This window comes from Trachemys scripta, chromosome 9, assembly GCF_013100865.1.
Source record: "Trachemys scripta elegans isolate TJP31775 chromosome 9, CAS_Tse_1.0, whole genome shotgun sequence".
Lineage (NCBI taxonomy): Eukaryota > Metazoa > Chordata > Testudines > Emydidae > Trachemys > Trachemys scripta.
This window is the reverse complement of record NC_048306.1, coordinates 88,197,029-88,224,659: the sequence shown is the minus strand read 5'-3', so window position 1 is coordinate 88,224,659 and position 27,631 is coordinate 88,197,029. Positions and strand designations below refer to the sequence as shown.

At 45.8% G+C, this 27,631-nt stretch overlaps 1 protein-coding gene across 1 annotated transcript in view; it reads right to left on the bottom strand.

Moving 5' to 3' along the window:
• The window catches only part of SKIL (SKI like proto-oncogene), a 41,139-nt gene extending 15,566 nt beyond the window's left edge, over nucleotides 1–25,573 (bottom strand). Inside the window, exons 1-5 of the mRNA XM_034781207.1 lie at nucleotides 25,482–25,573; nucleotides 22,061–24,056; nucleotides 14,825–14,922; nucleotides 1,937–2,175; nucleotides 1,481–1,722 (exon numbers count right to left, since the gene is read on the bottom strand). Of these exons, the coding sequence (XP_034637098.1) occupies nucleotides 1,481–1,722; nucleotides 1,937–2,175; nucleotides 14,825–14,922; nucleotides 22,061–23,167 (1,686 nt within the window). The 5' untranslated portion in view covers nucleotides 23,168–24,056; nucleotides 25,482–25,573. The remainder of the gene's footprint in view (nucleotides 1–1,480; nucleotides 1,723–1,936; nucleotides 2,176–14,824; nucleotides 14,923–22,060; nucleotides 24,057–25,481) is intronic.
• Nucleotides 25,574–27,631: the final 2,058 nt, after the last annotated feature.

Here is a 27,631-nt window from a genome sequence, read left to right as displayed (position 1 = left end):
ACTGCAGAGGGTCTGCACAAAGCCTTGGGCACCATGCAAGCCCTTAACCTCTGCAGTGGGCTGAATTTCAGTCTCATTTACTATTAAATTATATTTTCACGTACATAAGGCCTAGAGTAAAATTTGGTATACAAATGTAATGTGCATGCATAAAAATTGTGTGAATACAACTTTAGCAAGAATATTAGGTAACTATTTTTGTAATGCCAATGCTGTTTAATTCTAGTTAACAACAGAAATATCCTGTAAGAAAAGGAAATTTAAGTACAGTACCTGAACTGTGTTTTAAAAATATATTAAAGAAGAGGGAGATGGATGGCAAGAGAGAGATCACTTGATCATTGCCTGTTAGGTTCACTCCCTCTGGGGCACCTGGCATTGGCCACTGTTGGTAGACAGGATACTGGGCTAGATGGACCTTTGGTCTGACCCGGTATGGCCTTTCTTATGTTCTTATTACACTACTCTGGAAATGACATTTTATTATTGCTGAATTAAATCTTAGCTATCAATGAATGCAGCATTGCTATATTATTTCAAAAGTAAGTGTACCATATTGTACCACATGCAAAGATAAAAGGCAAAGCTTTTGTTATCTGTCAATCCTAAATGCCAATGATAGCTAGTAGAAGGTTGAGATTTTTCTAGTGACCAAACCCCCTCAATTTTTCTACCACAGAGATAAACTCAAAGTATAGTTTTATTCATTAAGAATTCTTCCCTTTTGTTAATTTTACTTAATAGGTCAAAAGCCTAAGACATGATCTGACAGTATGTGAGAGGTGATCTTAAATTTTACTCAAAACAGAGTCAAATAATTATTGTTCAAGTAGCTAGCAACTTGCAGCTCATTTGAAATGGTTAAATGTAGAGTAAATTATGTCAACTGCTAGTAAAACAATATTAGACAAAGGAAGGAAGTTTCTATTCCGGTAATGGTTTAGATAGCAGCAAGATCTTAAACTACCTGACATGTGATAGAAAAAACACAGGGTTTGAATACAGTCAGCTATTAAGCTATACTTTAATTATTAAGGTCATATACTAGTTGAGTATTTAGCCTCCAAACCTACAAATTAACAACATATAGGACCTATGGATTATTTTGGTTAAAAAGTGGATTTTGACAATTATACTTAAAGAATTCTATTAAAATATGTAATGCACATTGAAAGAAATATATAAGCACCAAAAATTAATTAGAAAGTGAAGCATGTGGGGTTTTTTTCTCCCAAGGGGTGATCTTGGCAATACACATGTACCAAGATCTGAAACTCGGTAAAATCCATTAAAAATGGTTTTATAGTTTATACTGAAAATGTTAACATAACTTACATTAGAAAGACAATATAGTGAATGTCAGGTTCCTAATATGAAGTATCTCTTGTGCTTTATTTTTAATAGTAGTATTGATTCTAGGACCAACAAGCTAACAGGAACAACAGTTTTCTGGTGATAAAATCAAAGGTTGGTACCATACCATTTGAAGCTGCTGTTTCTTTTGTAAAATAGTATTCAGTTTTTCTTGCTGTTTAAGGTAGGTTTTCATTACTTCCTCCATAATTCTTCCCTTGTCATCTTCACAATTGATGTCCTTGATAGGAGTTGGGGATGAGGTTTGTGCACCATTACCTACTTCAACCTGGTTAGATTCTGCAGTGGCTTTGGAAGTGACATGTTCAGATTTCCCTCTTCTTGTAGAATTAGTTGACATAGGTGGATCTTTAAAAGACAAAAAGGTAGCAAAACACTTGTGGAAATTTGTTCGTTGAAATTCCAGATTGCAAAAATACAAAGCAACCTATAAGATTATGTAAAATGCATAAGAATGTAGAAAAAGAATTGGCTTACCTTTCATCTTTACTAAAATAGATATTATTGGGTATAAAAACTGAAAGAACATGAAAGCAAGTTTCAAATTTCATTATCTACTCACCCACACTTTTATGCAGTTCTGTGCTAGTTTTTAAGTCGATTTTTTCCTGCTCTTCAAGAGAGAGCTCTGGATAGGAGGCAGCTTTTTTGTGTTTAACACTATTGACTTGTTTCTGTGACTGTCCAGGTAAAGATTTAATTACTTCTGAAATCTTGACTGCTGTTTTTGTAGCTTCTTTACATTGCAATGTAAGGGATACATTTGGAGCAACCACTTTATCACACATGTAAAGGTAATAGCTGAAAGAGTAGAATAGCAAAATTAACAAGAAAAACTATGATTTAACAGAAGTGAATTAAAGCAGCAGTAAGTTATATTTAAGATGATTTCAAATATCAAATGTTTTAGAAGTATAAAAAATTTGCAAGAAAAAAAATAAATGAATGCCAGAGGATGTTGTAAAGGCCAAGACTATAAACAGGGTTCAAAAAAGAACTAGATAAATTCATGGAGGATAGATCCATCAATGGCTATTAGCCAGGATGGGCAGGGATGGTGTCCCTAGCCTCTGTTTGCCAGAAGCTGGGAATGGGCGACAAGGAATAGATCACTTGTTCTGTTCAGTCCCTCTGGGGCACCTGGCATTGGCCGCTGTTGGAAGACGGGATACTGGGCTAGATGGACCCTTGGTCTGACCTAGTATGGCCGTTCTTATTTTCCCTTTTTAAATTGTTCTTGTATAATAGAAAGCATAGCTATCTACTGAATCTTTATGCAGTCATTACATAATCTAGGCTCTTCAGAACCAAATCAAGTGGAGGAATCCAATTTTCAATTGATTGCTTTAACATGACATACAAATTCCTCATTTGGATGCAAAAAATAAAATTAAAAATATAAAGGCACTTATGCATGTTAAATGACCATTTTAGTTTCTCAAGTATTAATCTGAGGATTCAAATGTTGGATATGGACATCCATTAAAGATTCTTCTTTTAAAAACTGGGTTCAGAGTCTCTAGATTGTTACAAGACACCTTAGAACTCTTACAACTCTTTCGTTAACAGTATGTCACTGTAATAAGTTGTTAGAGAACATTACCAAGGTGAAATCAGCAGTTGCACTCGGAGATTAATCATATTCCTTACTCAGTTAACTAAGTGGGATGTTAAAAGGGTCATTTCTTCTCTGAAAATTATTTTTGAGAGCCTACTTCATTCAGTACCAAAAAGAAATTTATATTTAATCACCAATACAATAAGTCACACAGCAAATATATTTTTTCACAGAAAGAATTCACATCTTAGATGACAGCAAAAAGACAGAAGGAAAGCATTATAGTCATACAGTTTCGAAGAATCATAATTAAATGAACATTATATTTTCAGTTCAGAAGAAAACTTCTTCCCACCAATCTTAACTATTAGGTCCTGTGCAATGTTCCCTCTAATTTTTTATATCCATGTGCGGAATGAATTTTGTTATGTGCACCAATATGGAGGTGATGTGTGGCAAGAGTGGGGCCGAGGGGTTTGGAGTGTGGGAGGGGTCCCTAGCCTCTGCTGAGTTCTAGCAACCATCCTAGTTCTGCAACAACATGAGATGGCAACAACATCTTCCTGTCCATCCAGCATATCACCAAAGAGTAGACTGACAAAAGCCAGAGTTATAGAAGCCACAGAAGTAGTCACACAAGCAGCGTCGTGTATGTGCATGTTGACATATGGCCCAACCCTCCATGGCAGGCCAGTATCATTGTAGCCAAGCTTGATTTTTATCTTGAGTAGTAGTAATTGCAATGACAGGAATCTGTCCTCGAGAAGATGCACTCTCTCTTACCTGTAATTGACCATAATTTCCATGAACACTATCATCTGTGACAGAATATGAGATGATTTTTCAATAGTTCACTAGGAGGCTCATCTGAGCAAACAGAGAGTGCATATTTGAGGTTTAGCATCATCTCCTGCTGGGACCTGTCTCTGATCAGCCAATAGTCCAGATAAGGATAGACTTGGATGACCCGTCTTCTTGGTGCGCCACTACCAGAGGTGAAAGTAAGCTGGTACACCCCGGTATGGCGTACCGGCAAGAGCCGGTGTGCCGTACTGGGGTGGCCCAGCTTCCCCAGGCAGCAATTTAAAGGGCCTGGGGCTCCCAGCAGCGGCTGGAGCCCCAGGCCCTTTAAATTACCGCCAGAGCCCCGCTGCTGGAGCCCTGGGGTAGCAGTGGGGCTCCAGGGGTTATTTAAAGGGCCACGGCTCCCGCTGCCTCTACTGCCCTGGGCCCTTTAAATAGCCCCTGGAGCCCCGCTGCCGGAGCCCTGGGGTAGCAGCAGCAGCTGGGGACTCCGGCAGTGGTTTAAAGGGCCCAGGACGGTAGCGGTAACCGAGCCCGGGGCCCGGCAAAACTGCTGCCGGAGCCCCTGGCTGCCACTGCTACCCCGGCGGGGGAGGGGAAGGCACTTACCAGTACAGGGCAGGCCGGGACTGGCTCTGACCCCCATCACCGCCCCTTCCACTCAAGGCCCCCCCGCTTCCAGGGGCCAGAGCCGGCCCCAACCCAGCCCTGTACCTGTAAGTCCCTATTTCTACTTTCACGCCTGGCCACTACCACTGTTAGGCTGAGTCAGAATGGCAGTAGTTTGTATTAGTAGAGATCTGGCCCTACTGTGAACCTTAAGTAGTTTCTGTGGGCCAGGCTGATGGCTATGTGAAAGTACATGTCCTGTAAGTCAAAAGCCATGAACCAATAAAGCGCATGAAGAGATGGAACGACGGAGGTAAGTGTTACCATCTTGCATATGAGGCCATGTATGTATTTGTTCAATTCTAGATCTCTGGATCCTGAACAAAGACCAACCCCTTTTCTTCTTTGGGATATGAAAATATTGGGAGTAGAAACCTCTTCTCCTATATCCTAGAAGTGGTACCTCTGTGGCAGTATTCCCTCTAATTTTTTACGTCCATGTGAGAAATGAATTTTGTTATGTGCACCAATATGGAGGTTATGTGTGGTGAAGGTGGGGCCGAGGTGTTCGGGGAGGTGGAGGGGGCTCAGGGCTGGGGCAGAGAGTTGGGGTGCAGGGGGGTGAGGGCTCTGGCTGGGGGTGCGGACTCTGGGGTAGGGCCGGGGATGAGGGGATTGGCGTGCGGGCTCCTCTCCCCAGCCAGGGCAGTTCCGGTGGGCCGGGGTTGGGCCAGGTGAGGTGCTCCTCACCCCGGCAGTTCTGGCGGGCCTGGGCTGGGCTGGGCCGGGTGAGGGGCTCCTCCCTCCGGGCAGCTCTGGTGGGCCTGGGCTGGGCCAGGCCTGGGGAGGAGCTCCTCTCCCCAGCAGCTCCAGCAGGCCTGGGCTGGGCGAGAGGCTCCTCTCCCCAGCAGCTCCAGCGGGCCTGGGCTGGGCAGGGCGAGAGGCTCCTCTCCCCAGAAGCTCCAGCGGGCCTGGGGGAGGGGCTTCTCTTCCCCAGCCTCAGCAGTTCCGATGGGCCTAGGCTGGGCCAGAGGAGGGGCGTCTCTCCTCGCCTGCACAGCCCTTTATAGCCTGCTGTGCAGCTGCACAGTTACAGGAAACTTAGCTTTGTGGCTCCTAGACAAACAACGACGACACTTATTTTTGTACCAGTTTCTCGCAAGAAGGGTCCCTGCAGAGGGATGGGGAAGAAAGGTGGGTGGAGGCAAGGAGTAGAAATGGATGTGGTAGCCTTGGGTGATGATATCTAGCACCCATTTGTTGGCTGTTATAGCATCCCACGCCCAGTCGCAAGGGGTCCCCAAAGGTAGTAACAAGCTCTGGATTGGCTCCAGTGTCATTCTCGACACTCCTATCAAACCTGCTGTCTCTACGACTGCCAGATGTGTGACTAAAGAGGTTGACAATGGGCATCTCTTGGAGTAGGTAGGTATCTCTTGGCAGGCACTCAGGTTGTCAAGCTTAAGAATAGTACAGCGTCCTCTACTTCTGGGGCTGATATTTATGTTTTTCAAGAGGGAGCCAGGGTTTAAATCCCTAAGGACCGCAGATAAAGGGAGCACTTTGTTCTGTGACTCAAGAGCTCCAACCCTTTAAAAGGCATATTCCCTATGGTAGTTTACACCTCTTTAGGTACACTGGATGCTAGAAGCCATGAGGACCGCCTCATCATGATGGCCATGGCCATCGATCTCCCACCCCATGCTGATATCAGCTGTGTCCATGGCCACTTGCAATGCCATTCCAGCAACCATTTGACCCTTAACTGATTTTTTTTTAAAAGCAACAAAGGGTCCTGTGGCACCTTTAAGACTAACAAATGTACTGGAGCATATGCTTTCGTGGGTGAATGCCCACTTCATCAGACACATGTAATGGAAGTTTCCAGAGGCAGGTATAAATATGCAGGCAAGAATCACTATAGAGATAAAAGGTTAGTTCAATCAGGTAGGGTGAGTTCCTCTGCTAATAGTTGAGGTGTGAACACCAAGGGAGGAGAAACTGCTTCTGTAGTTGGATAGCCATTCACAGTCTTTGTTTAATCCTGATCTGATGGTGTCAAATTTGCAAATGAACTGGAGCTCAGCAGTTTCTCTTTGGAGTCTCGTCCTGAAGTTTTTTTGCTGAAAGATGGCTACCTTTACAGCTGCTATTGTGTGGCCAGGGAGGTTGAAGTGTTCTCCTACAGGTTTTTGTATATTGCCATTCCTGATATCTGACTTGTGTCCATTTATCCTCTGTCACGGAGTATTGGGGGACTCAGGGCCCTGCACCCCCGGCTTCCTGCGATTCACCATGACTCTCAGCCAGCCAGTAAAGCAGAAGGTTTATTTGGATGACAGGAATACAGTCCAAGACAGGTCTTGCAGGCACAGACAACAGGATACCTCTCAGTTAGGTCCAGCTTGGGGTCCCAGGGCATCCCAGCCCACCCCCCTTTGGGGGGTCAGAGCCATCTCTGCCTCCCAGCCATCTCTCCAGCTCGCTTCCCACACACTCCCTTCAGCGACCCCTCCCACAGCCTTTGTTCAGTTTCCCGGGCCCCGGAGTCACCTGGCCTCCAACCCCTTCCTGGGTTCTCATGTTACAAGCTCAGGTATGTTCCCTCGGGCAGACTCCCATCCCCCGATGCAGACCATCCTAGCCACACTCGCCTGTCAGCATTCACACACCCCAGCAAGAACAGACCCAGTTCGTCACATCTCTCCCCCCTTCGAGACCGAACTGAGCGGGGTCACTTTAGCCAGTGACCTGGGGAAGTTCGAACCTACCCCCGTTCCCATGGATGCCCCCGCATCCCTCCCATTCCTTGGTGAGAATTACACCAGGCCCCTCCAGTTTCACGCCCCCCCTTAGGTCGGGGGTGCTTGATGGCACTCGCAGTTCGCATGTGGGAAGGTTTATGCGGCCTGTGCCCTTTTTCCACCCCCATACCTCTGGGGTTCCAACTGGGCTGTGGTCTTCTCCCAGCGCTCCAGTCTGGAGGTCTGTGCTTTGGGCTCTCTTGGTTTAGAGCCGCCCTTTTAACCTTGGCCACCCTCCGGAAAGGATCCGTTATGCTGGGCAAGGGTCCTAAAGCTGTTTTCCCCTTGTCCCAGGCCTTCCTCCCCCTCTGACAGGGGTCACAGGATCCGCAGTACTGTCGGACAGTAACAAAGACCCCAGGCCAGTAAAAGCTCCGTAGCAGCCTCTGCTGGGTACGCCAGGTTCCCTGGTGCCCTGAGAGGGGAATGTCATGGGCCCGGCACAGCAGCTGGCGGCGATACTTCTGGGGTACCACCAGCTGCCTCCTGATCCCCCCTGACTCCATTTTCCCTGGGGGAGCCCATTCTCGGTACAGGAACCCTTTCCGGCCACCTCGTCCCATGGTCTGTACCGCATTGAGGTCGGCCAGGTCCCTTATCTTCCGCAAGGAGGGATCTCTCTGTAACTCGGCCTGGAACTCAGCAGCTGGGACAGGGATGGCCACCTGCTCTTTCTCGCCCGCTGGGTCTGAAGCTGCAGCCTCCCTGAGCCGTGTCCCTGGGCGTTCCCTCCCCACCAGGTTAGGGTCCTGCGCCTCAGGCAAGGCACCCCCCCCCCCCAAGGCCAGGGCGCAGGGCCCCTCGCCGGCTCTGACTGCGGGTCACAACCAGTGCCTTTTGGGGGTTGCTTGGCCAGTTCTCCAGGTCCCCCCCCATCAATACCTCAGTGGGCAAATACGGGTGTACCCCCACATCCTTGGGGCCCTCCTTGGCCCCCCACTTCAGGTGTACCCTTGCCACGGGTACTTTGACTGGTGTTCCACCCACCCCCGTCAGGGTCAGGTAGGTGTTGGGCACCACCTGATCTGGGGCCACCACCTCGGGCCGGGCCAGCGTCACCTCTGCACCCGTATCCCAGTATCCATTGACCTTCCTCCCATCCACCTCCAGGGGAACAAGGTACTCTCTCCGGAGGGACAGCCCCGCGCCCACCGTATAAACCAAGAACCCTGAGTCTGGAGCATCCAGCCCCCTAGAGGAGCTGGCCTGGAGCTCTCCTCCCTCCTTAGCAGGTGGTACTCTGCCAGCCCCCCTTCCCTGGGAATGCTGCCTCTCGCCGGGCTGGGTCTCTACCCAGTCAACCCTCTGTGGGTTCGGCCTGCTCAGTCTGTCCCTGAGCCTGGGGCACTGGGCCCGTATGTGGCCCTTTTTGCCACAGTGGTAGCAGCCCATGTCCCATGGGTCCCCTTGAGTGGGTCGGATGGTCCTGATGCCGGATGCTCCTCTCTGATGGGTTTTTTCTGTATTTTCCCACGGGGGGGTCCCATGGTGACTCTCTCTCTGCGTTGTGGTGGGATTGTTCCTTTGGGACTCCTCCCTTTTATCTCCTGACCGGCTCTTTACAAACTCATCGGCCAGCTGCCCTGCGTGTCGCGGGTTCTCTGGCTTTCTGTCCACCAACCACAGCCTCAGGTCGGATGGGCACCGCTCATACAGTTGCTCCAGTACCAGCAGTTTAATCAGGTCCTCCTTCGTCTGGGCCCCACCAGCCCACTTGATGGCGTATCTTTCCATGCGGACGGCTAGTTGCAGATATGAGATCTCAGGGGTTTTATCCTGACTCCGGAACCTTTCCCGGTACATCTCAGGAGTCAGCCCAAACTCACGTAGCAGGTCCTTTTTGAATAGTTCGTAGTCCCCTTTCTCTGCCTCTCCCAGTTGGCGGTACAATGCCACGGCTTTGGGGTCCAGTAAGGGGGTAAGGACCCGGAGTCTGTCCGCGGGATCAACCCGGTGCAGCTCGCAGGCCGTCTCAAAGGCCTCCAGGAAGTCATCCATGTCCTCCCCCTCCTTGCGTGGGGCCAGGATGCACTTATCAAAGCTCCGTGCAGTCCTGGGTCCCCCCTCACTCACCGCAGCCGGGGGTTCGCTGCCCTTCAATCTCGCCAGTTCCAGGTCATGCTGACGCTGTCTCTCATTCTCCTCCCGTTCATGCTGTCTCTGTTGTTCACGATCCTCCAGCTCTCTCAGTTTTAGCTCTTTCTCCCATTCCAGCCAATTCCGCTCCACGGATGCCGAACGTCGCCGGGAGGATCCTCTGCTGGCCGGCGAGCTTCGCCGGGAGGGTCCCCTGCTGGCCGGGGGGGCCATGGCACCTTCGGTATTTGCTGGGCTCCTCCCCACCCTTCCCCTAGGCATAGGAAGGAGGGGTCTCGGGAAGCCCTCAGCAGCCGGCTGACCACTCCCAGCTGGGACAGACAATTGGTGCCTGCGCTGCATTTGCCAGGCCGCTTCCCTGAGACACAGGGATCAGTTCATTCGCGCGATCTTCCGCCTCCAGCCGGGCAATGAGCTGTTCTTTGGTGAGCCTCCCAATGCACAGCCCCCTCTGCTTGCACAGCTCCACCAGGTCGCTCTTAAGCCGCTTGGCATACATCTTCCTGCTGGCCACTCACCGGCCTGTGTGCTCACAGCTCCCCACAGTTCCCAGGGAGACCCCTAGTGTGCCAGCCTTTCTCGAGGTCACCACCTCTCTGCCAGGGTCGAGCTGCAGACTCCTCCACCCCTGGGACCACTCGCTGCGATCCCCCCGGGGGACCCTGTTACTGCAAAAGTCCTTCTCGCTGGTCACACACTCCCAGGGGTAATAACCGTCTCTCTCTCACTCTTCAGCACGCCTGGTTCCCGTCAATCCCCCTTCGTTTTACTGCTCCCCAGTCACTTACTGCAGGAAGCGCCGTCCACGGGGTGCAGTAGATCCCACCGCTGCCACCAGTTGTCACGGAGTATTGGGGGACTCAGGGCCCTGCACCCCCGGCTTCCTGCGATTCACCATGACTCTCAGCCAGCCAGTAAAGCAGAAGGTTTATTTGGATGACAGGAATACAGTCCAAGACAGGTCTTGCAGGCACAGACAACAGGATACCTCTCAGTTAGGTCCAGCTTGGGGTCCCAGGGCATCCCAGCCCACCCCCCTTTGGGGGGTCAGAGCCATCTCTGCCTCCCAGCCATCTCTCCAGCTCGCTTCAGTCCCAGTTCGTCACATCCTCTTACATGGTGACTGTCCAGTTTGGCCAATGTACATAGCAGAGGGGCATTGCTGGCACATGATGGCATATATAACATTGGTGGACGTGCAGGTGAATGAACTGGTGATGTTGTAGTTGATCTGGTTAGCTCCTGTGATGGTGTTGCTGGTGTAGATATGTGGGCAGAGTTGGCATTGAGGTTTGTTGCATGGATTGGTTCCTGAGTTAGAGTTGTTATGGTTCAGTCATGGTTGCTGGTGAGAATATGCTTAAGGTTGGCGGGTTGTCTGTGGGCGAGGACTGGCCTGCCTCCCAAGGTCTGTGAAAGCGAGGGATCATTGTCCAGGATGGGTTGTAGATCACTGATGATGTTTTGGAGAGGTTTAAGCTGAGGACTGTAGGTGATGGTCAGTGGAGTTCTGTTGGTTTCTTTCTTGGGCTTGTCTTCTAACAGGAGGCTTCTGGGTACATGTCTGGCTCTGTTGATTTGTTTCCTTATTTCCTTGTGTGGGTATCGTAGTTTTGAGAATGCTTGGTGAAGATCTTGTAGGTGTTGGTCTCTGTCTGAGGGGTTGGAGCAGATGCGTTGTACCTCAGCGCTTGGCTGTAGATGATGGATCGTATGGTGTGTCCAGGGTGGAAGCTGGAGGCACGAAGGTAGGCGTAGCGGTCGGTGGGTTTTCGGTATAGGGTTAATGTGACCATCGCTTATTTGTACTGTGGTGTCTAGGAAGTGGACCTCCTGTGTAGATTGGTCCAGGCTGAGTTTGATGGTGGGGTGGAAGCTGTTGAAATCGTGGTGGAATTCTTCCAGGGTCTCCTTCCCCTGGGTCCAGATGATGAAGATGCCATCAATGTAGCATAGGTAGAGAAGGGGCATGAGTGGACGAGAGGTGAGGAAGCATTGTTCCAGGTCAGCCATAAAAATGTTGGCATATTGTGGGGCTATGCGGGTGACCATGGCGGTGCCACTGGTCTGGAGGTATATATTGTCACCAAATTTGAAATAATTGTGCGTGAGGATAAAGTCACAGAGCTCAGCAACAGGTTGTGCTGTGTCATCATCAGGTATACTGTTCCTGACAGCTTGTATTCCATCTGTGTGTGGGATGTTTGTGTAGAGAGCCTCCACACCCATGGTGGCTAGGATGGTGTTTTCTGGGAGGTCACCAATGCATTGTAGTTTTCTCAGGAAATCAATGGTGTCATGGAGATAGCTGGGAGTGCTGGTGACATAGAGTCTGAGCAGAGAGTCCACATATCCAGATAGTTCTTCAGTGAGAGTGCCAATTCCAGAGATGATGGGGCGTCCAGGATTTCCAGGTTTGTGGATCTTGGGAGGTAGATAGAATAACCCCGGTCGGGGCTCTAAGGGTATGTTGATTTGTTCCTGTGTTAGTGTAGGGAGTGTCCTGAGTAGATGGTGCAGTTTCTTAGTATATTCCTCAGTGGGATCTGAGGAAAGCGGCCTGTAGAATTTGGTATTGGAGCATTGTCTGGCAGCCTCCTTCTGGTAGTCAGACCTGTTCATGATGACAACAGCACCTCCTTTATCAGCCTCTTTGATTATAATGTCAGGGTTGTTTCTGAGGCTGTGGATGGCATTACGTTCTGCATGACTTAGGTTATGAGGCAAGTGATGTTGTTTTTCTTACATCTTACAGCAAAAAAACTTCAGGACCAGACTCCAAAGAGAAACTGCTGAGCTTCAGTTCATTTGCAAATTTGATACCATCAGATCAGGATTAAACAAAGACTGTTAATGGCTATCCAACTATAGAAGCAGTTTCTCCTCCCTTGGTGTTCACACCTCAACTGCTAGCAGAGGACCTCACCCTCCCTGACTGAATTAACCTCGTTAATTCTGATTCTTGCCTGTATATTTATACCTGCCTCTGGAAACTTCCATTACATGCGTCTGACGAAGTGAGCATTCACCCATGAAAGCTTATGCTCCAATATATTTGTTAGTCTTAAAGGTGCCACAGGACCCTCTGTTGCTTTTTACAGATCTAGACTAACATGGCTACCCCTCTGATACTTGATTTTTTTTAGTTCTTCCCTATTCTCCTGGGGATCTTAGGAAGGGAGTGACCCCTTCCCAGGTGAGGAAGTTATTTTGCAAACAGGGCCTGGTAGTTCGCAACCTGGAACTGCAGTGAGGCAAAAGAGTATACTTCGAACCCAGAGCATTCCAGTTTCTTAGGGTCTTTACCTTTAGGTGTATCCTTTGTGCCCTGTGTTTGGGTGGGCATAGAAAGATTCAAAGCCGTTTGGGGGCACCTTGTATCTCTTTTCCACTCATTTAGATGTGGGACGAAAAGTAGACAGTGTTTGCCAAAGTCCCTTTGCCAGCTCAGCTATACCCTCTTTGAAAGGTAAGTGATCCTGGATGGAATTGTAGAGCTCAGTATATAAAAAAGTTTGTGGGACTTCCCCTGGATGACTGTGGTTTCAATGTCCAGGATCTCTGTGATCTGGGACAGAAGGTCCCAAAAAGCTTCAAAGTTGACTGCTGTGCTACTGCTTTATATGATGACAGAAATGATTCCTTAGGTGGAGAGTGAGATTGTTGCTGTCCCTCAGTTGTCACTCTGGTTCTGGAGTGAGTTGCCTGGCTTATGATGCTACTGGGAAGTAAGATGTCCTTTGCCTCAATGTATGAGAGAGACGTCTGCTCCGGAACGTATCTGACACTGGTCCCCAGTACAGCCAGAATGGCCTCGGTGACACGCTACAAGGGTACTGGCCAGGTTAAGGATGGTCGTCCCAATGCCATTCATGGCTTGCTGGAGGTGGGGCCCAGAATTGGTGGCCTTCAGAACTCTTCCTAGGGCCACTCTCCAATAGTAGGGGAGAGAGATCTCTATACAACATCGGCAAGAATGATTTGTAAATGGAGTATACTTCCTCAAACAGTGGGGCTGTAGAGTGGCATGATCCAAGTGCTAGGAGAGCCTGCGCTGAGCGCTGTTCGGAGCAGTGGATGTCTCCAGTTCCTCCATTTAGGTATAGCTCAAACCCTTGACAGGTTTGGCTACCAGTCCTAAGGTCAATGGTGAGGCCAGCACCAGGACTTCCTTACCACTTGCTACATCAGTTGACTGGCTTTTCTTCTCTAATTTGGGAGCCATAGAAATTTGGAAGCTTTACCTTTGGAGAAGTAGGGTTTTGAGTCCTTTTTGTGAGGTGGTCCGATGTGGTGCTTGCACAGTGTTTGCACTCCATCCAGCCTTGCCTTTCAGAGTCTCCCTTTGGTGTTAGTGGCACACATGCTGAACTTGTCAGAGTTGGTCCCGAGGTAGTTGGTGTAGAAGTCATCATCGTTGAAGTTATCAGTACCAATGTTCTTGGCTCCTTCTTCAATGTATTCTTCTTTTCGAAACCCCAGATTATGGTGTCTGCTTGAGGAATGCTAGCAGATTATTTCTTTGGCTCAGGTTGAGCCATTAGCATCTCCTCTGGGTCATAAGTGACCTGCATGGACTGCTCTAACAGATGTAACCTAAGCCGAGCGTCACTGGACTTGTGAATCCTTGAGGGGAAAGACCAGCACATAGAGCACCTGTCTGTGATGTTGCTCTCTCCCAAGTGGGAAAGACATAGACTGTGTCCATCCATAAGTGGGATGAGGCCATCACAGGACAAGCAGGGTTTGAACCTGACAGATTAGTCTACCATGAAAAGAGGCAACCACTGCAAAGCTCCTCACCTAGCCATAACACAGTGTGTCTGACAGAGGGGAAGAGCATTGATGTGCATGAGTGGCCCCCATAAACATGGCTATTCAAAGGAATCTTATCTCACGCACATGAGGCACACATGCACTTACAGTGGAATCCACACTGACACATACTCAAAGAAAAAACACTGTTTTTCTGACTGCTATAGGGATGAAGTGAGTGCTATACTGAAGAAATGTGCTTGGTTTGTGAAATCAGGAAACCAACTAATCAACTGCAGTAGTCAGCATTTTACAGACATGTCATCAGAAGGGGGAGGTCCCACCTTGCTTCAATGTAGAACACAAACTATGGAAAGAGTTGGTCCTAGTTATATATGAAAATTATGTTTCAATTATGGCATTAATGAGGTGTGTGGCTTTCTACACCCACATTAAGTTACAGAGAGATTAGAATTTAGCATCCACCACAAAGCCATTTTTACTTTGAAAAGTGACTCAGTGTAATTGCACTTTCCAATTTTTTCCAGTTCAACAATGCTCAAACATCTCTATTAAGCAAAACAAAGTTACTATTAAGTGAGGCATCATTTGTTTATTAGCACTAAGCATGACAACTTCACTACCTTACACTAAAAAAATCCAGTAGACTTAACTTATCCTTGTGCAATATGCTGCAATTTTCCCATAAAATTTCAGTAAACAAGTAAAGTTATAATTACATTTTAAAACCTAAAATAATCTTTGAATCATTAAAGAACAATTATACTGAACATACACATTTCTGTAGAAGATGTTCAGTTACCTGGGATGGACGAATGAATGTGATTGAGTAACAGGGTCTGCTTCATGCTTTATAACTGGATACCATTGCTGCAATTCTAGGCTTTCCTGAGGATCTGCCTGAAATAAAAATAAAGAAATAAAACCAATTTAGGGTTGTTTTTACTCATTTTTCAACTTCTAACCAGTCAGCTTTGCTAAAGAGTTAGTAAAAATGTTATTCAATTATTAATGGCATTTATACAATAAACTCATTTTATTTCAAGCTGGGCAGCATAAGCCAGATGGGGATGGGGGAACAGAGAGAGGAGAAAGGAAATATAGGCCAATGAAGAGCAGCAATGTGGGGCAAGGAAAGCTGCATGACCTCTAATTTGTCCCATCTAACTATGGGTAAAGACGAAACTGCATTAAATATAAACATAGAACTTTCACCTATGCTAGTTTAAAATTGGCTCAGAGACACAACACAAATGGATTACTTTTCAAGTACGGCATCTCAGTAACTGATAACTCTTAGATTGAAATATGGCATGCAAAAAGACAGAATGGGTGTCTACACTGCAAATATATACCTTAAAACTACAGATATTAACTTCTTGATTAAAAAGAAAGATGCTATTTATTTTAGAAATGTATTGTGTTACACATAAATTCAACTTTAACAATATCTATATTAGCTATATCTAGAAAGCAAGAGGGAAAAAGTAGTAATATGCACTTTATCCCTGAGCCTAGTCTTCATACTGAACTGCATTGGAAAACTCCTTAAAAATCCATACAAAGATTTCATAGGCTTTCTAAATTTCTGCCAGAAGCATACTATAATTATATGTAGTAAAGGGAAGTAGAACCCAGGACTGCTAATGGGGGCAAGGACAGGGCCCATGCTACAATGAAATGTTCACCTCACTTTACACAGTTGTCACATACTTCATTGCAAAATGAAGTCTACAAAAAAAACAAGCAGCAGCAAATTACTCCAATCACACACTAGGGGATTTTACGAGTCATAGATTTCTGTTTATAGAGGAGGGACAGATTCACCACAATAACATGACTAAACATTGTTATCTTGAAATACTGACATACTTTAGATATTGCTATGGAATGACATCTTAAAAGGCTTTCTCATTTCATATTTGAATAGAAATTCTTGTTCATTTTGTTTCAAGAATAAAGAGCCTGGCAAACATTCCTTATCAATTTCTGGCAATATTCAATGCTCCACTGTGCAAAAAGCAGTAATATTACCACAAGAGAGTCTGATACACACATGAACAACACACATATTTTAACACCTATGAAAAAAAATTTTAAAAGTGTGCACACATATATCTACCAGTATATAACAACCTTGCAGTAGGAATTCCAAAAATAAGTTCTCATAACTACATCCTTAGCTGTTGAGAGAATACCTGATTAGATAAGCGTACCTTGCACTTCACCCTATAGAGTCAAACTTGAACTCTAACAGACCGTGACAGAGAGCAAGTTCGTAGCCAACAACCTTCCAATCAGAATCTTCAGTCTACCAAGTTCAATCTTAGGAACTAAAATCAAGAATGCCCCCTACTGAACTCAGGACAGGACACTGGGAAGATGTAGGCCCCAAAGGAGCTAGGTCCCAGAATGGTAAAAGCTTTTAAGACAATAAATACTACCTTAAATGTAAAGGATTTGAAATACAAAGAACACATAACTTCCACACAAATGGCCTGAGAAGCTGGATTCCAGTCTATTAGTGAGGTCATTCTGATAATTTAAATACTTTATATTCATTCTTCTACTTATATAATGGCTATTGTACAGTATGATTTTTACTTTTATCATTTCTGGATTACATTATCTCTATCTTTTGTATCAGATGTTTTAACTTACAGATGACCTTTTATACAATTATGTTATACATTACTATACTATTAGACCAGTTTTTTTAATGCACATGTTCTCCTTCGGTGTCTATTTCACAACTGAATTATTCCAAATACAATGAAAATGTTACTTGGTAAAGCCTCTGGCAGATACATTTAAATATATAATTGAAATGTTTTCCTAAAAACATTTTCTCTCACTCACTGTCCAGGTCCAGCCATTCTAAACCAAACTATTAATAACATTTTCAGCCCCTGAGGGAAAGTGTCTATTTAAATATAGACTGCATATGCACATATAAGCATATCCAACCAAATCACAGATTTTAAGTAGTTAACAGATATTTAAATATACTATACATAAAAAGACATTATCAAAGCTGGTAAGCCTAAAATTTGACCTCATTTTACTCATGTTTGTAAAGGCTATATAAAAATCATTTTTACATAAAACAAATGCTTCCAGGCTCTTTTCTAAAAAACAAAACAAAACAAAAAAACAAAGTCATTGCCAAAAACTTAATAAAAGTATGAATATAAAATGAAGAAATGTATTTATATTTGTATCATGGTAGCATCTAGGGCCTCAGTCAGGGATCTGAAGATCACTGTGGTAGGTACTGAACAAACAAGTAACTCAGACCCTTTCTGTCCCAAAAAAGCTCACAAGGTAAGACAAGACATAACACGTGAATGAAAGACAAATGGTGATGTAATGGAGTGAGAAGACAAGGTATCAGTTAAATGAGCATAGTAGGTAGTGGTTTCAGCTCATAACCTGCTTAGCCACTATCAGCTGACAGGGATTTTGTATGGGGTTTTTTTGGTTTTTGGTTTTGGTTGGTTGGTTGTTTTTTGTTGGTTTGTTTTTAAGAACTACTGCAGAGGTAGGATTTAAGGAGAGATTCAAAAGAAAAACTGTTGACTGTAGATTGTGACTGGGAGTTTTCCCCATACCTACTGAGCAGTGTGGTGGCACTTGTGGGAAAAGCAGACTAGAAGGCAATCAAAACAGAGATCATGGACAGAGCAAAGGTGAAGGTCAACAATATAAGATAATAGATCTAGGTAAGGTGGGGTTAAATAGTCTTTACATTTAAAATCCTTCATCAGAAGCATAATCAATGGAGGGATGCAAAGAGGTAGAGGTCGGGTGGTCAGAGCAATGTTCTACTAAAATGATCCTACCAGCATTCTGAATAAACTAAAGGGAGACCAAAGTGGGGGTGGGTGAGAAGACGACTGCAGCAGTCAAGGCCAGGGAAGAGGAGATCACAGTGATCAGGGCAAGAGTTTAAGCAGCCTGAACAGACAGTTGTTAGATCTTTGAACTGGTACATAAAAAGCGGCAAGATTTAGACACTGCCTATATATGTGGGTCCAGAGATAGGGCTGTGATGACATTCAGGCTACCTGGGCCTTCGTGAAAGGAAAGGAAGGCAATGGTTTGGGGGAGATGCCAGCTCAGTTTTGATTACATATGAACAGAAGAACAGGCATACTGGGTCAGACCAATGATCCATCTAGCCCAATAACCTGTCTCTGATAGTGGTCAGTGGCAGTTGGAGGTTGAAGGACACCTGGAACATGGGGTTGCATTCCTGACCATCTTGGTTAATAGCCACTGATGGACCTATCCTCCACTAACTTATCTAATTCTTTTTTGAACCGTTATACTTTTGGACTTCACAACATCCCATTGCAATGAGTTCCACAAGTTGACTGTAGACTGTGTGAAGAAATATTTCCTTTTTTTTTTTAATTGTATTAATTTCATTGGACAACCACTACTTCATGTGTTATGTGAAAGGGTAAATAACACGTCCCTAATCACTTTCTCCATACCATTCATAATTTTATAGACCTCTATCATACCTCCCCTTAGTTGTCTCTTTTCTATGATGAACAGTCCCAGTCTTTTTTCTCCCTCCTCACATTGAAACTGTTCCATACCCTAATCATTTTCATTGCTCATCTCTGAAACTTTTCCACTTCTAATATATCTTTTTTGAGATGGGGGACCAAAACTGCAAGCAACATATAAGGAGTGGGTGTACCATGGATTTATGTAGTGGCATTATGATATTTTCTGTCTTATTATCTACCCCTTTCCTAACATTCTGTTAGCTTTCTTGACTTCCACTGCACATTTAGCAGATCTTTTCAGGGACCTATCCACAATGACTGCAAGATCTCTTTGATGAGTGATAACAGCTAATTTAGAGCTCAACATTTTGTATGTATAGCTAGGATTATTTTTTCTGATGTGTATTACTTTGCATTTATCAACATTGAATTTCATCCGCCCTTTTGTCACCCAATTTAGTGGGATCTCTTTGTAACTCTTTACAGTCAGCTTTTGACTTATCAATCTTGAATATTTTTTTGTATTACCTGCAAATTTTACCACCTCACTGTTCTTCCCCTTTTCCAGATCATTTATGCTGAACAGCACTGGTACCAATATATATCTTGGAGGGCCCCTTCCATTGCTATAGCAAGTATCTATGCTACAGCACCATACCTGCTGTACCGCAGCTGTGCTACTGTAGCACTTGTAGTGTAGACGTGCCATTGAATAGATCATTAGAGAGTTTAGTGAGAGCAGTTTCAATGGAATGGAAATTGGATTGTTGAGAGTCAAGAACTGAACTGAATGAGAGAAAGTCAATACATCAGCTGTAGACAGTCAATTCAATTAGCTTGGAGGTGAAGGGGAAAAGGGAAATAATGCCGGTGAAACCATTTGGGTCAAGGGTGTTCTATTTTTTAAGATAGGTGAGATCAAAGCATACTTGTATTGTGAGGGGAATTAATCTGGAGAGTGAAAACTTCAAAAAAAAAAAAAAAAAAAAAGAGAGGCAACTAGGGGTCTGGAAGTGACAGTGCTCAAGGAGCTTGATTTTATTACTTTCAATTCTTTATTCAGTAATTTTTAAAATTGAATTTGGGTTATTGTTTTCCTGTTCTGCAGGTGCCTTATGTTTCATTCTCTTTTGTTTCCCTTTAGCAGCAAGAAATAGGAGTGGGGCAGTCCAAAATTATCATAAAATTTTATTTATCATTCTATTTCCATGTCCTCCTTTGCTGGGGGGAGGGGGAGAAGAGTTCTGCAAGGGTGAACAAGAAAAGACAACACAAACTTAATACTACCGCTGCTGCCCTCAGACCTGCTCTGAGCTGGTGGGTTTCATGGACTAGACCCAGCAGAGACCACCTGAACATTGCCCTTGTTACTTTTGGGCCTGCATACAACCAGCTTGAGAAGTGACAGAGCCAGTGCTTTAGACTGTCAAAACTGTCACTGAGAGGTAGAAAGCACAGAAAGAATATTTGTACTTTTGCAGCTGCTATACCAGTGTGTGGCACTGCAATGATAGAGCGATGTAGTAGTTAATCATTCTAGGAGCAAGCACACCACCAACCATACTATGAACATCTGTGCACACTAGTAATAATTGTATGCGTGGAAGGAGGATGTGCTAAAGGCATGCTATAATGTTAAAATGTCAAAATTCTCTATGGGCCTACGAATAACTGTCACATTATTGTTGTAAAGTGGGCAGCCCCTGGGTCCCTATACTGATGGTTTCTCAGGACTTGATTCCAAGGGGTGCCAACTACCAGTAACGTTCATGGTCAACTGCTGCTCCCATTGAATTGGATGGAAAAACTTGCACCCATTTTAATGGGTGTGTGATCAGGCCTGTAGCTTGAAAGTAGACAGGTAAATGCTTCAAAGAACACAATGTAACCCAACAGGAAGAGGGAAGCATTTCAAAACCTCAAAGTTTAAACTCTCCCTACAGAAAAATTAATACACCTCTACCCCGATATAATGCGGTCCTCGGGAGCCAAAAAATCTCACTGTGTTATAGGTGAGACCGCGTTACATCAGGATAGGGAGAGAAACCACTTTTACTGCTCCCCGCCCCAGCTTCTCCCCCCAACCCAGGCTTGCCAAGCCAATCAGCTGTTTGGCCTGGCAAGCCTGGAATGGGGGGAGGGGGGAGAACAGAGCAGCGGCGGCGCGCTCGTGGGAGGAGGCGGAGTGGAGGTAAGCTGGGGCCGGGGGGCCGCAGCAAGTAAAGGGGGGAGCACAGAGGAACCACTTCCCATCCCAGCTCACCTCCGCTCCGCTTCCTCCTCCTCCTCCTCCCACGAGCGCGCTGCTCAGCTCTGCTTCTCCTCCCTCCCAAGATTGCTGCGCAAAACAGCTGATTGGCACGGCAAGCCTGGGAGGGAGGGGGAAGAAGCGGAGCTGCGGCGCACTCGTGGGAGGCGGCGGAGTGGAGGTGAGCTGGGGTGGGAGGCCCCGGAGAGGGCCGCAGCAAGTAACAGGGGAGGCGCAGACGAACCGCTTGCAGTAACATGAATTCGGATATAACGAGGTAAAGCAGCCCCGTCCCCTGGAGCGCTGCTTTACTGTGTTATATCCGAATTCACGTTATATCGGACCGCATTATATCAGGGTAGAGGTGTAGTTGTACACAAACATCAAGGCAATCAGTGCTTCAAAACAATCTCCTGTCTTCACCCATCACTTACCCTCACTTCTCCTCCAAATCTCTTATACCCCACTTCTTCAAGCACTAATAATTCCTTCACTAGGACTATTTAATGTTTTGGCTAATATTTGTCTTATTTTTCAGATTATGAGCTCTTTGGGCATGGACAAGCTTTATGTTTGTGAAGCAATATAGAGATTTATAGCAATACTATTTGCATATTTTTATTACAAATCCCTCCATAGTATCTCAATCTGCTAGCATAAAGAACTGTTTGTTAGAGTGCTTAAAAAAACATGTATGGCATATCTATATTATATATAACCTGTTTAATGAAAAAAAAAAAAAAAGAAAACACATTACCAGAGTCTTCCATTTCTAAATAGTATCTTATCAATGTACCATTACATGAATTGAAAAATCATGGCATGCTACCAGGTGTTTGGCAAGCTAATAAACTCGCTTTAACTGACAAAAACAGAATTAAAGCTGACGCTCCATTCTTAGGCTCCCTCCTGCTTTGCTTAGCCTTGGCGCGCACACTACATAGAATATCACACAAAATTGATAATTGAAATGAGAAAAGTTGCACAGTGTTTCCATGATGGCTCTAAAGTTCCTAGCTTTTGCTAGTTTAAAAAAAAAAAGAAACCTAGCTTTTAGACTAAATGTTTTTTGGCAAGTTTTCTACCACCATAAAAACTCCAACACAAAAGGAATATTCACTACTGCTTTGTATTATCTGTGTTGAAGATTTATAGTGGACTTAACTTATACTTGGTCTGATACCTATTCATATTGATAAAAATGAACATACTTCTAAAAATAAATATTTCATCTTTGATCCACAAGTTTTTCAAGGGTAGTTTAACTTACTTTGGATTGAATTCTCTTCTGATTTTTCATGCTAAACTTCTCCTTCATTTCCTCCAAAAGATGCTTCAGTTTTCTCTCCTCTGAAGTGCCTAAATATTTTTGGTTAACATGAAGATAACAATGCCATTTGGCTGATTCAAAGCCCCAATGGCAGGTCCTCTTGTCAGGAGATCTATGCGAATGCATCACAAATGTCTGGGGTGAAAACATTCCATAGCACTCCAAACACTGGATACACGGAGCATCCGGCTGAAGATAAAATTGAGGTGCAAACAAACCTTGGCACTTGCCCAAGCATTCATGCTCTACTTCAAAGGCACTGCCAGTCTCTTTCAATTGGACCAATGTGTTTTTTGCAGGAAGCAGAGTGCCATTTTGAGGAAAAGTGCGAGGACGTAGTAAAGCATTGCATAGTCTTTGAGCATCAGTCAGTGTGATCAACCCACAGGATGGGGCATTAAACGGAAGGATTCCCAAAACCTTTAGGATATGAAGCTGGTCAGAAGTGCACCTCGAGCAGTATATATACAGTTCATCGCACACTGTATTAATTTGCTGTAGTGAAAAGTCTCGGAGCACTGAATTCAACACTTGAGGCAAACAGAGTCTCTTTTCCCCTCCAACTTTAAAACAAGAAATAGATTCTCCCTCTAGTATACTCTGAGTGAGCTCAGTGGAACTGTCTGAAGGAATGAGCAGTGGACTAGGAAGTATCTGTGGTGATGGAAGAGGCACGAAGACAGTGGGTGACATGCTTTCCTGGGAATAACGAGCTGAAAAAGCTGCTGGTCCACCCAGTGAACTCTGGCTGCTTAAATGGAACTGTGCCAATGTGTGTTGCAAACCAGGATTTAAATTTAAAGACTCAGATAATGTAGTACTGTTTGGTTTGGCATTTTCTCCATCAGACTCCATGGGAGTTTCTTCATATTCATCCACATTTTCCTTCTTTATTGTTGGCAACTTATTTACTACAGCTTGTACTTTGCTATTTACATGCTTCTCTGTCATTACTTTTTTTACTGGTGGACTGCCATCTTCTTGGACCTCACTCTCTTTTTGCTCAGAACCTGGACTTACAGAGAAATCTGTTTGTGGACTTTCCATCACTGAACTGCAGAATTTTAAATAAATAAATTTGAAATGTGCATCTTCCTAGTTGTGTGTTTGTTTTGTTTTTCTTAAAAACACGCCAATTTCCAATTATTTTAATTCTCTCACACCCAGCAAATGTTGTGCCACCTCCTTAAAGTGAGGATTTAATCCTTAGACCTCAAGAGCTACAAATGTAATCCGTTCTGCATGTAGCAGCATCAAATTCAAGGGTGGAAGGGTTAACAAAAGTTTTATTTTGGGTTTAAAAATATTTGTTCAGTTCTCTTTTATTAAATGGATTAAATGGACAGCACAATGTACATACAAAAGGGTATAATTTCATACCCCTACACCATTATTTATAGATCATTCCAATGAATTAATCTAGTAGAAAAATTGGGATTTGGTGCAAAAAAAGTCTGGTATTGATTAAGTTTTTCTTTTAAAAAACATATTAGCTTTTCTTATATGCTTGCATTTAAGTATTAAAATACAAAAATTATCACTTGTTCTCACTGAGCAGTGCTGGTGTTAATGCAAATCTTCCAAAAGTTAATTTCAGTTGTGTGTATACTTATGCAGCACATCCCTTTCAACTCACAGGATCGAGCACAGAGCTTAGTCGCTTTATTTATTTATTGTGCAGCCAAATTTAAATCACACCTCCAGTGGTGGAGAAATTTATTATAGTAATTCAGTGATAAATCCACAAATTAAAGGCTGATCCGGGGTTGCTGGTGGAAACTAAACATCTCTATAGTGTCAGCATCAGTAAAAATTACCCTAGCATGAATCAGTTTTCCTACCCCAACTTATTGGCAATGAAAATAAGATCCAGGCCATCAGCAAGATTCATTTTTGGGGCTAGTAATACAAATCTCTGTCAATCCTTTTATATAACCTGTAAAAAGAAGAAAAGATCAGTAACCATCATTCGAATTTATTTGAAGAGTACAATCTTTATCTAAAATGGTCTCTCAATTTTGAAATGGATTCAATATAGTAAAGTAGGAATACGTTCCCTAAATAACTAACTAATTTGGAGAGAGCTTTGATTTAAAATCATAAACCCTATTATGGCAGCTGCATAAATCTTGCAGCAGCAATGTAACTCAGAGTGCTGCAAACATGTGGCAAAGGGGACACAGAGGGGAATCACCTATTCCCTCACCCCATTCAATGCTCTGTAAAGCCCAGGGACAGAATCCAAAAAAAAAGGAATTACCACATCTCTCTTCCATGCACTGCAAAATAAGAGAAGATTAACAAAGGGAAAGGGGACAACTAGCCAGCCCCTCTTTCCTTGAATATGTTCGTGAAATGAAGGTTTTTTCGCCCAACCTCAATTCTCACACTTTTTACATCCAAACAAATCCAACATAACTAAACTGAAACAGCCTAGACCCTTTCCCACACCAGATGCCATGCAACACTCACCACTACTGCTTCCTCTCAGCCAACCTCTATACTTATTATGTGATTTTCCACAGCTCACATGCGCTATATTTTCCCTGAGATTAACGTCCCCTCCCCCATGCTTTCCTCTGACACACTGACCCTTCCTGGAATAACCCCAACACTCACCACCATCCCGTCTCTCTCACACTCCACCCAGACTAGCCTGCCCCTCCCGCCCATGACTCACCTCCACCTCAGTCTACATCACTCACTCAACCATTACCCAGGCTCTCCTCTGACTGGACTCCATCAAACACAGGATTTACCCTTTCCTCCTTCCTTCCACGGACATCCCAAATACTGAAGTGATCCCGCATTCAAACCTACCACGGACTCTTCCAACCCCCTGACAATTCTCGTGTAGCCCGCTGATTCCCACCTCTCAGCGGCACACGTCATACACACAACTTCTCCTCGGCCCCATCCACACACAAACCCCACCACCCAACTCTTCACAACCCCACCCCCAGGACACACACACAACCCACCCTTCCCAGCCAGGAATAATTCCCTTCATTCAGCCACTCCCCACATTATGACCCCCCCTCCTGATGGGGTCCCCCTCCCCCGAGCGCACACCCGACCACGAAATAACACCCCTCCCCCCCCCCCCCCCCCCCCCCCCCCACAGACGCCTATGGACTAAACCCCCCTCCCCCCCAGACACTCCCCCCCCGCAGGCATAATCAGCTCCTCTCCACACAGTCCCCTGGATTTGCCCCCTTCCCCCAGACACTCCTACCCCTCTCACGAATAACCTCCCCTCCCCCTCTCCGCCGCGCGCACTCCCCCTAGCCCCGCCCCCCCGGGGGCGCTCTGCCCGCCGCGTCGGTAGCAGGTCCCCTCACCCCGCCGCCCGGCTGCTCACCCTGCATCGTGGGGTCTCCGATACCCCAACAGTGGAGCAGAAGCCGCGCACGCACCGCCCACCCGTGACCTCACTGCGGAGACGGCGGCGCGCGGGCACCAACCCGGCGGGCGCGCGCCCCCGCCTCCAGCCCCGCCTACTGTCTGGGGTAGCGCCGCGGCGGCTGCGAGCGGCTCCCCCTCCCCCACACAGCGAAAAGCTGGTGTCAGGTAGCGAGACCCTCCTCCCTCGTCTCCACACGGAGCGCTCCCGTCCCAGTGCGCAGCGCTTTCCCCACACTCACCCCCACGCTCCGAGCGGGCCCTCCCGCCCCCTTCCGTGACCCCTGGGCCCTTCCCGGAGAGAACCCCACGCTCCTCCAGGGACCCACCCCACTTCCGTGAGGGGCCACAGATTACCCCCCTCCTTCAGAGACCCAGCCCCCTTCCGTGAGTGACCTCAACGCACCCCACCCTGAGTGACCCCGTCCCTTCCCAGAAAGAGCCCCCTGCCCCTCACAGGGAGCACACCCCCTTCCGAGACCCCCAGGCACCCTCCCCCTCCTTCGCAGAGCCCCCACCCCTTCCATGAGAGAGCCCCATGCTCCCCCAGAGGCCCCACCCCCTACGATGAGGAACCCCCATCCCACAGGGACTCTTCATGCCTCACGGGTCTCTAAGGGGTTCCTGCCACACAGTGAATTGATCCCCTAGAGTGGCCTTCTGCCCCCTCGCTCCCAGAGCACCTCACGCAGAGACCCCAGCCCTCCCACTGCTCAGTGAGCCCCTCCCTCCACAGAGACCCCCTTCTCCCACAGCAAGCCCTATCCTCACTCAGAGGTCCCTCACCCCACGGAGAAACTCTCAACCCTCCCCCACCCAGAGACTCACCTCACACATCTCCCACTTCTCAGCCACAGCTTCATCCACACCCCCAGGGAGCTCTTCCCCCAGGTGTTTCCTTCCAGACAGTCCACCTTCACAAAGACCCCCATTGTTTCACAGAGAGCCTATTCCTACTTCACCATAGAGAGTCTCCCCACCCAGTGACCTTCCCTCTGACTCCTAAACAAAGCCCATCTCCCTCCCCACTGCCCATGGCAACAAGTACCCAGAAGCCCTTCCAGGGCCCTCCTCAAAGAGATGCTTCCCCTTCACCAAAGAGACCCCTCCTTACTTCCCCCACACATACAATGCAGCTCCTCTTTCCTTCCATTATGAGACAAACATGGAGACCTGGATGAAGAGTCAGAATCTGGGGGGAGCATGGGCCGTTACAGCAGGGATAAGGGGGAGAGAAGAGGAACATGGGGGGAAATCAAATCAGTATCTTAGATGTCTGCATGCTAATGCAAGAAGTATAGGGCATAAGCAGAAAGACCTAGACATACTAGTCGATAAACATGAATGACATAGTTGGCATCCCAGAGAGTTGGTGGGATAATATGCATGACTGGAATATTGGTATAGAAGGGTACAGATTGCCCAGGAAGGACAAACTGGGAAAAAAAAGAGAGGAGGTGTTTCCTTATATATAAAAAATGTATACACTTGGACTGAGGGTGAGATGGAAATAGGAGACACTTGTTGAAAGTCTCTGGGTAAGGATAAAAGGTAAAAAACAAGGGCGATGTCATGGTAGGGGTCTACTACAGACCACCTACCCAGGAAGAGGAGGTGGATGGGGCTTTTTATAAACGACTAACAAAATCATCCAAAGCACAGGACTTGGCAGTGATAGGGGACCAACTATGTAGACATCTGTTGGGAAAATAACACAACAGGGCACAGATTTTCCAACCAAGATGCATTGGAGACAATTTTTTATTTCAAAAGGTAAAGAAAGCCATTAGGGAAGAAGCTGTTCTAGATTTGATTTTAACAAATAAGGGAGAATTTGAAAGTGGAAGGCAGCTTAGGTAAATTAATCATGAAATGATAAAGAGTTCATTATTCTAAGGAATGGTAGGAGGGAAAACAGCACAATAAAGAAAATGGATTTCAAGAAGGCAGAAATAGAAAACTCAGGGAGCTGGTAGGTAAGATCCCTTGGGAAGCAAGTCTAAGGGGAAAAACAGTTCAAGAGAGTTGGCAGTTTTTCAAAGAGAAAAGGGCACAAGAGCAAACTATAGGAAAGATAGGAAGTAGGGCAAGAGATCACCCTGGCTTAAC